General features: G+C 39.0%; 1 protein-coding gene across 1 annotated transcript in view; it reads right to left on the reverse strand.

Moving 5' to 3' along the window:
- The window catches only part of slc41a2a (solute carrier family 41 member 2a), a 28,924-nt gene extending 20,571 nt beyond the window's left edge, over window positions 1–8,353 (reverse strand). Inside the window, exons 1-2 of the mRNA XM_087844332.1 lie at window positions 8,003–8,353; window positions 7,806–7,913 (exon numbers count right to left, since the gene is read on the reverse strand). Of these exons, the coding sequence (XP_087700458.1) occupies window positions 7,806–7,913; window positions 8,003–8,353 (459 nt within the window). The remainder of the gene's footprint in view (window positions 1–7,805; window positions 7,914–8,002) is intronic.
- Between the last annotated feature and the right edge of the window lie 1,122 nt (window positions 8,354–9,475).

Raw genomic sequence — 9,475 nt, forward strand, 5'->3', positions numbered from 1 at the left:
GCTCTACACCCCATGGGTTTGCTTTGCTGCTTTGCTATGTGTTGTGATGTACTGTTCTGCTCTTCATATGATTGTGTTTAATAAACTCCGTTTAAAGTACTGTGCTCTTTTCCAGAGGATCTTTTGAAGCAAATTTGATTTTAATAGACTCTAAAAACCGGGATTTCCTCGTCATTGGCTGGATAACAGTTATCATGTTATCATGCGATCCGACAAGATCACCAGTCTATTGCAGCGCAGACAATCGTACGTGCACACATTCTCACTCTCAACTATGGCCAGTTAAGAGTGACCAGTTAATTTGATTCTATACATATATTTGGGGTGGAAGCAGGAGTTACCCGGAGAGAACCTGCAAAAACGTGAGGAGAGCATGCAAACTCCAGACAGTGGGGCTTCAGGTGGCCAGTGGATTCAAATCCAGGACCTTCCTGCTGTGAGGCAACAGTAAGAAGACCAGACTTGGGTAGTAATGAGCTACATTTACTCTACTATTTACATTTACTTGAGTAAGTTTTTGAAAAAAGTATACTTCTAAAAGGACCATTGAACCATACTTTTTACTTTTGAGTAAAGGGGGGCTTGAGCAGAGGGAGGGGGACTCTGTATTTATGTGCATGAGGGCTGGTGCAACAACGGGACAATTATACACAGTCACTGCTCCCCGAACTTCGAGTACATGTCAGTAAAATGCCGGCCTTTTTTTCTACCGAGCTAGCTAACAGTAGTGATCATCACCACTGTGTACATGCCACCCGACACGATGTGTAAACACAACGCTGTCTATCCTGCTGAACACCTTTAACAAACAGCAGCAGGTCCACCCTGAAGGTGTTTACATATTTGCAGGTAACTTTAATAAGGCCGACATAAAGACTGTACTCCCAAAGTCCTATCAGCATGTAAAATGTCCCACCAGGGGAGAGAACACTCTAGATCAGCGGTCTCCAACCTTTTTTGCGCCACGGACCGGTTTATGCCCGACAATATTTTCATGGACCGGCCTTTAAGGTGTCGCGGATAAATACAACAAAATAAAACTAGTACCGGTACCGAAAAAAAGAAGATTTATTCATAACACACGTGAAAAGACCCAGGAAAACCAAGTTAAAAATAAAAACGATAACAAAATAACGCTGAAAACCGATAAAAACCCTGAAAAGTATACATTTCACACCCGAGCCTCAACTCTCACGGCCCGGTACCAAACGACTCACGGACCGGTACCGGTCCGAGGCCCGGGGGTTGGTGACCGCTGCTCTAGATCATATTTACTCCAACATCAAGCATGCATATAGAGTCATACCCCTCCCCCACCTTGGCCAGTCCGACCACCTCTCCCTCCTGCTCTTCCCAGCCTACACCCCCCTCAAACACAGTGCCGGGCCCACCACAAAGACTGTTAAAAGCTGGCCTGAAAATGCTCTCTCCAAACAGCAGGACTGCTTCACAAAATCAGACTGGGACATATTAGAACACCAGGACCTAGAAACTTTCACAGGATCAGTACTGGACTATATCAAGTTCTGTATTGGAACTGTGACTGTGGACAAAAGCATTTGGGTTTGGCTGCATACTTTCACCAGAATCTTGAACCTCTCACTCGATCAGGCAGCCATCCCATCCTAGTCACTCTTGGCCTCCCCCCTCTCACACGTGCCTGGATAAAGGACTTTCTTACAAACGGACTCGGCCCTCATCTCTCCTCCACTCGCACACTGAGCACTGGGTCCCCACAGGGCTGTGTGCTGAGCCCCCTCCTGTATTCTCTCTACACCCAAAAATAACCTGGAACTGAACACTAAGAAAACCAAAGAGGTCATTGTCGACTTCAGGAGGCACAGCACGGACTCAGCCCCCCTATACATCCTCATCTCCGCTGACATCTCCTGGACAGACAACATCTCAGCAGTAGTCAAGAAGGCCGAACAGTGGCTGCACTTCCTGAGGGTCCTCGGGAAGTACAAGCTGGACTCCAACTTGCTGCTGACCTTCTACCGCTCATCCATTGAGAGCCTGCTAACATACTGCACACAGTATGGTATGGCAGCTGCACTAAGGCAGACAGAGCGAGGCTTCAGAGTGTAGTCAAGGCAGCACAGAAGATCATTGGCTGCCCTCTCCCCCTCCCTGATGGACATTTATTTCTCCTGCTGCCTCAGCAGAGCAGCACACATCATCAAAAACAGTTCCCAGCCTGGTTTTAGCCTCAGCACAAAGACCCACAGCCTCAAGAACAGTTTCTTCCCAAAGGCCATAACCACCCTTAACTCATACATGCGCCAATAACACAGCCTGTGGGAGCCAAGTTAAGATAGTTCATATGTTTTAGTATTTATATTTCGCTGTTGTTAAGCTTGTTTGTGTAATTAATAATTTAGGAAGTAAATGCATGTTTATGGTGGAACTAAAATGATTTTATTGCTGTGTTGGTTTGGTTACGTAGTACCATGAATACATGTGCCTTAAAGACTCGTGTTTATAATAAAATCTGCGCATCACGGATGTATGCAAATTAGCGCATGCGGTGCAGGAGGGGGGAGAGAGAGAAAAAGAGTTATACAGCATAAGCTATAAGCAGCAGCAGGGTAGAACAGAGCCACACGGTTTTCCTATCGTAGTAGGTTATTTTGTTGAGGATAAGTTAAACCTGACCACTCCTGTAAGATGCAAACTGTGGAATAAATTTGTTACATCTTTTCACATCGGAGTCCCGTGGAGTTCTTTTTTCTCTTCAAACTGACGTACGCGAGTGAAGCACGGGAAAACTGCTTTCACGGCTTATACACAGCCCCACCCCCAATATAAACCACGACTGTGCAATACCAAATTCTATGTGCAATAACCCGAATCGTATATACATAACACTATTTATTTACCTATTTACTTTTTTACTCTGGATTGTATATTTGTACATTTTATATACTTTTTCTGTTAATACTGTTCAGATGTATATAGTGCTGCAGAACTGTGCCCCCCCCAGCCCACCCACACATGTTTGCACTGAGTTGGAGATGCTCTGTATCTCACTGTACAACTGTATAGTGACAATAATGGCATTCTATTCTATTCTATTCTATTCTATTCTATTCTATTCTATTCTGTTCTAGTACATTTGTGAAGAAGAAACGCTACTTTTACTCCGTTATATTTGGCAACATTCAACACTTTTTTAAATAATTCATTTCACACATTAGATAACTACTAATAATGGATCATGCTGCCAGTGGAGTTACCTGTAAGTCTTTCACCAATCAGATGTAGCCATCCAGTCACATGACCAGTGTGGAGATACAGAAATTATTTTACTGCTACAATATAACCTGCATTATTAACATTGCATTAATAATATACCCTACAGCTTGATATCGCATTAAAGATGTTTATTAAAGCTACTGCTACCATATTAACCTTTTTATTACAGGTGCAGCCATAATCATGTTATACATATTGCATGTTTGTGCTCATTCAGAGTTGATGCTCAGTCTATTAAAGAAGGTTTTAAGCTTTGTGAAGCGCTATGTCTTCACAATCTATTGTGTAGGTGACTTGGAGCACAGAAGGATTGCGTACACGCTTACGACACACATATAATCCAGAAACCTGTCAGGCCAAAGAAAAGGACAAGCCCTCAGGGACCATCTAGGCTTGCAACTTATTGCCGTGTATGGAAGGTGTTATAGAAAGAGGAACTTCTGTGTCTGTTTTTAGCCATCTAAGATGTATCATTTACTCTAATCGATGTATTTGATCTGTAATCGACGTGAGAAGGGGCGTTAACCCTGATGTTATAAAATCATTTTCAAGTGTATTCTTAGCAGGAGTCGTGTGCTGATGTGTGCATACTTCTTCTCCTGCGTGTGTTTTAATAAACTCATTGTTTGATTGCACTCTTCTGGGCCTCTCTTGGTTTGTTTCATTGCTCAACATTTTTTGGATTCGGGACACCAGTTATAAACTGTGACGGGCAGGGCGGCCCAAGCCTTTCAAACTAGCGGACACACGGAAAGAAGAAACACAGAAGACAACTGACCCAAAAACTCTGTAACATAAAAATGAAACTAGATCTTATTGATTTACTGCAAAAGGACTCTAGAAGTAAAAGTTGCACGGCTTTTGTCGTGCAATCTAATTATTCAAATTAATGGGTAGTTTTGACAGTTTTTTGATGCATTTTGACAGGTTTATGACTTAAAGTTCTTAAACAAAAGAAAGGGGGTCCAGCTGGAGATTATTATTAATTATAGATTACTTTGACAACACAAATTGTCCAAAGTTTTAGAAATCCCTAATTAGTAAGATTTGTGGTTTATTTTTTGCACTGTAACTTATTTTTATAAAAGGCATAAAAAATGGCAAGTAGGATTTATTACTTTTAACTGTAAGACTGGCACAACAGCCATTGTTTCTGATCCTACGAGCTGACCCTGACTATAAATCTGTCAAAGTAATGAAGACGGCCTATAAGGTCTGGGAATAATGCCCAGAAAGTTATGTTAAAGTTATTGGTTGTCATTTGCTTTGTGTTCTTTTCCTTCTCTGTTGTTGTAAAGTTTTGTTTTATTGTTTATATGACTGTTCAACAAACTCTGTTCTTTTCTAGATGAGCTTTTGGAGCGATTTGATTTTTAATTGGATCTTTAAAGTGACAGGTTTGATAAAGTTTATATACAAGATCCAACAGTTTCTCTCCAGCTAGCTTAAGTGTTCTAGTCTGGTTTTTCAAATACATGCTAAGCCTTTAAACAACATGTGTTTTCCAGATCGTCTTTCCTGTGCATCTCTGTGCATTCTTGTGTGTCATAAAATGCAAGTTGCAGAACCAAAGAGACTGTAATCTTTATTGAGGCAATGCATCCAAGAGAGGGATCATTAATCTCTGCAGGGGAGGGCAACAGGAGAAGATGCAAACTGAAGCTTTAAATAGATACAGGAGGTATTTATAAAGAGTAGAAAGGCTGGGATTAAAGAGCACACCTTAAACTATGTGTGATGATAACAAAAGAAGCAAAGCAAAGGACAAGGCACCAGATACAGAGGACTAAAAAAATAATACAGGAAGTAAGTGAATGGAGAATCTACAGTCGTTGCTCTGAACACTGAAAAGTCAACTCTGCGAGGTTTTACAATGGGTGATTTGTACTACCGTAACTCTTCGACCAGTTGGGACTTAAGAGACATTTCAAATGGTTAGTGAAAGAGAAGACGAGGTTTACGAAACATTACATGTGCATCATTAGAATGCATGAGCCATGACGGTTCAATCACAGGTAAGAATTGATGATGCATGAAGCAGAGATGAACTGATATCGTCGTGTTGGTGTTGTTCATAGTAAATGTTGTTCCAGGATCAACATTTACTATGTTGATCCTGGAACAACACCAACACGACGATATCAGGTCGTGCCATGAAGCAGAGATGCGGGTGTGGAGAAGTGGCAATGCCTAAAAACACCTGGAACTTTCTGATATAAACGGGACAATATATAAAAAACAGAGTGGTCTTAGGCTCAAAAAATGTTTTTGTACATATTTAGTATAGTTCATATTTAAAGTTGATGTTGTGTTACATTTGTTCATGTTGAATATCAGTTTCCACTTAACTATAAATCTGAAAAAGCTTAATCCATATTTTGTGTTTTTTCCCACTTTAAACTGTTCCATTGTCATAACAATACAATAATGTAAAATGACTGTCAGATATTGAAAGCGGAGGTTATTCTGAAAAGTGCAAAAGCATTCGCTTATAGTATGATTTCTGACCCTTTTACAGAAAAAAATAACCAAATAAGTCCAGGCTGCCTGTATGATACTTGGTAAATAAAGAGTTAATAAGGTAGTATGCTTTATTCCTACAGTGTCATTTGACTTCTAAACAATAGCGGTTTATTAAGGTATACATAGCAAGAAGAGGAAGCAGTTTACTATCAATTATTTACTATCTATTATAAAACACTACTCTTAAGCAGTGGTGTTTCAAAGACATCATTGTGTTCTGACTTTATTGAGTTGCATTTTGGTAAAACCTATATGGATTTTGTAAAGTGATCAGAATAGGATTCCTTTAACTGGCAGTAGGGCTGCTCAATTAATCGAATTTTAATCACGATTACGATCTGGGCTTTCAACGATCATTAAAAATGACTGAGCCGATTATTAGCCCCTCCCTCGTGCTTTACTCTCGCGCTGCTCCGTGTGGCAAATCGAGCGCACCTCTCTGCATTTCGAACACGTGTCACAACAATTAAAGGACCTGAGGGAAGCTCGGAAAGCTAAGCAGAAGTTATTTGGAGAGGAGAGTGACTGCTGTTGGTTGAAAAGAGAGGTAAAAAAAACTTCAGTGGTGTGGAAACATTATGGGTTCGCAGAGTCAGACGTGGATCAAGTAGACACAGTGTGTAAACTTTGCTACGGTGTCGTAGCTGCACCACAGAGCAACACTGCAAAGTTCACTAAACATAGATGTTTACATTTTTCATTTATTTTTTATATTGCAAACATTTGCACTGTTATCAGTATTTGCACACTATTTTATATTATTTTTTGACAAGCTTTAAAGTCATTATTCAAGACATTGTTATTGTTAAATAAATATCGTCAAATAATCGAGATCTCAATTTCAGTGAAAATAATCGTGATTATCATTTTTGCCATAATCGAGCAGCCCTAACTGGCAGTAATGTGTTTGAAAGTTCTACTGTGTGAAAAATTTATAACTTATTTATAACTTTATTATTTAAGTTTATTTCTCTTCATACTTTTAACTGTTGAAAATTATTCTGATAATTTAATCATCAAAACCAATCTCTGATGATAACGCCTCTGTGATGCGTGTGCGTGTGTGTGTGTGTGTGTGTGTGTGTTTGCATTATGCACTCACACACACCGAAACACCGAAGCACCGAAACACAGGGTAATGAATATCTTGGACTAATGCCCCCATATCCTCTGGCTTTTCAGCCCAAAAAAGAAACATCTCTTCCTTCTCTCTCTTTAAGTCCAAACTCAAAACCCACTTGTTCAAAATAGCTTATCCCACATAACCTTTCCACTCACCTATTTTATTTGTTTATGTCTTACGCTTTTATGATTCTGTAAACTTCTTGCTTTTATGTTGCTTTTAAGTGTACAGCGACCTTGAGTGTTTTGAAAGGCGCTTTCAAATAAAATGTATTATTATTATTATTATTATTATTAAAAAGAAAGACATGTAGCCATGTGTTTTTGCTATGGCCCCTTCTGCAGGTAGAACAAAAGACAATACTTGATCCTGGCGCAATGGCATTTCCCTTTGCCACCAGTTGACACTGATACTTGTGTCTCATGAACTAGCAAACATGTCTAGTCTGGTAGGGTCATGCATGGGTTGAGGGGGTTGGGGTTTTAAATATCTACTACTGTAATATTAGTAACAGAAAGGGGAAAAAATGTGATTCTTGTGATTTGAAAAATGAATGTGCTCCAGTGTTACAGTGCAGATTGTGGATGTTAGGGGAAATGTTGCAAATAAATATGGTAACAATTGAAAATGGTATTTTCTAAAAACAATGTGCCGTCAAATAAACATTTTTGGAGTATTGTTGGTATGATCCACATGTATGATTAAAAAAAAAGGGGGGGGAATTATAATTGAGAATTTGGCTGTTGTCAGTATACCCTTCCATTGTATCTTTTTTTTTTTTTTTTTACTAATCTTTAACTTTTTAAATCATAACTTTATTTAATAGAATGAATAGTGCTTGTCTTTATGTTTTTAAACTCAAGCTTGTAGTTTTTCAGTAAAATATGTAAAATTACACACTCACAGCAGTCGAGAGTCTTGAAGCCAGAGTCATTTCCAAGTTTCCCTTCATGCCTAAAACAGCTGGGACCAGAATTAAGATCTCTGTGATTTCTTGGAACACCTCCCAGCTCTGCCCAAAAAACATATAAATAAAATACATATTGCAAAATATTTATGTAAAGAAAACAATTTTAAACATTGCAGTGTTCTGTTCCTGACCTGAACAATATCAAGCAGTATCCCAGCAGAAACTGTTCCAAGCCCAGCCAACAGAAATGGCACCAGAATCTGCACAACCAGGGAACAGATGGACTCTTCAGGTGCACCTGAGACATTTGCATCTTTTGGTTGAGGGGATCTGGTGAGCCGTGACCTGCCATAAAGCTGATTTGGGAGCAAAAAATCTGTCTCGGTGTACTCCTCTGGCTCATAATAGATATTTTCATTAGAAGTAAAATGCTGTGTGCTTCCAGAGAACTGGGATAAAGATGTGTTGGATCTGTTTTGTTGGCTTGGGCAAACAGAGTCACTGTGGGTCAGTTTTGTATCCTGTGACTCTTGGTCAACCATGGTGCAAACTTTGGTTCAGCGATATGTTGCTCCAGCTGCTCCTACACCAATGATTACAAAAAGTTGATCTAAATAGGAAATAGAAAAACTTATGTCATTGCCAAGTGTGCAACTTTAATATAGAGATAGAGAGAGGGTTTCTTCTACAAGCCTGTTTCAGAATCATCTGATTGCAAGGATTGCTTGCATTATCATTCTTCATGCCCGTTTCACATCAGTATCACTGAGGCTGCATTGTCTTGCAGAGACAGTGCTCTTTATTTGAAATTCCTTAGACATGACCAGGTACTAAACCACTGAGGTTGGCAGTTTATAAGATGGGAAATGGACAAAATGTGTTACTTTTTAGCTACTTTTTATCACAAGCTAAAATAAAAAATTACAGACTATGTCAGAATCAAATTTGTCCTTTTTTTTGTTTTGTTTTGTTTATTTTGTTATACTTCTTTTCAGTTGGGAATATTAATATAATTAATAATTAATATAACAAAAATACAGTATCTTATAATCACAAGACATCCAACATATAATAACAAAGATATACTTTTATTAAGATTAGAGTTTAAGCAGGTTCTAATTAACAAACCTTTAAATGATCAAAAACATACAAATATCTAACAGTAATAAATCCAAATATAAATAATTTTGTTCTTAGTTTTTACGGTTATCAATGAGGACTCTTGTATTCCTGAACCCACCAGATACACTTAAAAAAAGTGTATCCAGTTTGAAGATTAAATTGGTTAAGGACAGAAAAAAGGACTTCGTTGAGAATTTTGCACCGCTTACTTTTTCCTGGTGTTTCGCCATCTCTCCAGTACCTCTGATAACAAACTCCCTTGATAATGAAACATTTCTTGTTTTAATCTAAGACACTCCAGTTTTTTTTCCAAGTTAAAAAACAATGAAAATGTGCCTTACCCTTTTCTTACACCATAAGAGAACAACAGGAGGCATCTCTTCTGGCACACTGCTGCTGAGCGTGACTCTTCCTTGTGTTAATGTCTGAATGGTGTGTTCAATCTCCAGTGTGGCAATATTCTAACAACCCATCACCACCCACACACACACACACCTATCTGTCTGTCTATCCTGAGTGTCAGCTCATCTAATGTTCCTTCC

Source organism: Neolamprologus brichardi, chromosome 7 (assembly GCF_056152115.1).
Source record: "Neolamprologus brichardi isolate AB-2024 chromosome 7, ASM5615211v1, whole genome shotgun sequence".
Classification (NCBI taxonomy): Eukaryota; Metazoa; Chordata; class Actinopteri; order Cichliformes; family Cichlidae; genus Neolamprologus; species Neolamprologus brichardi.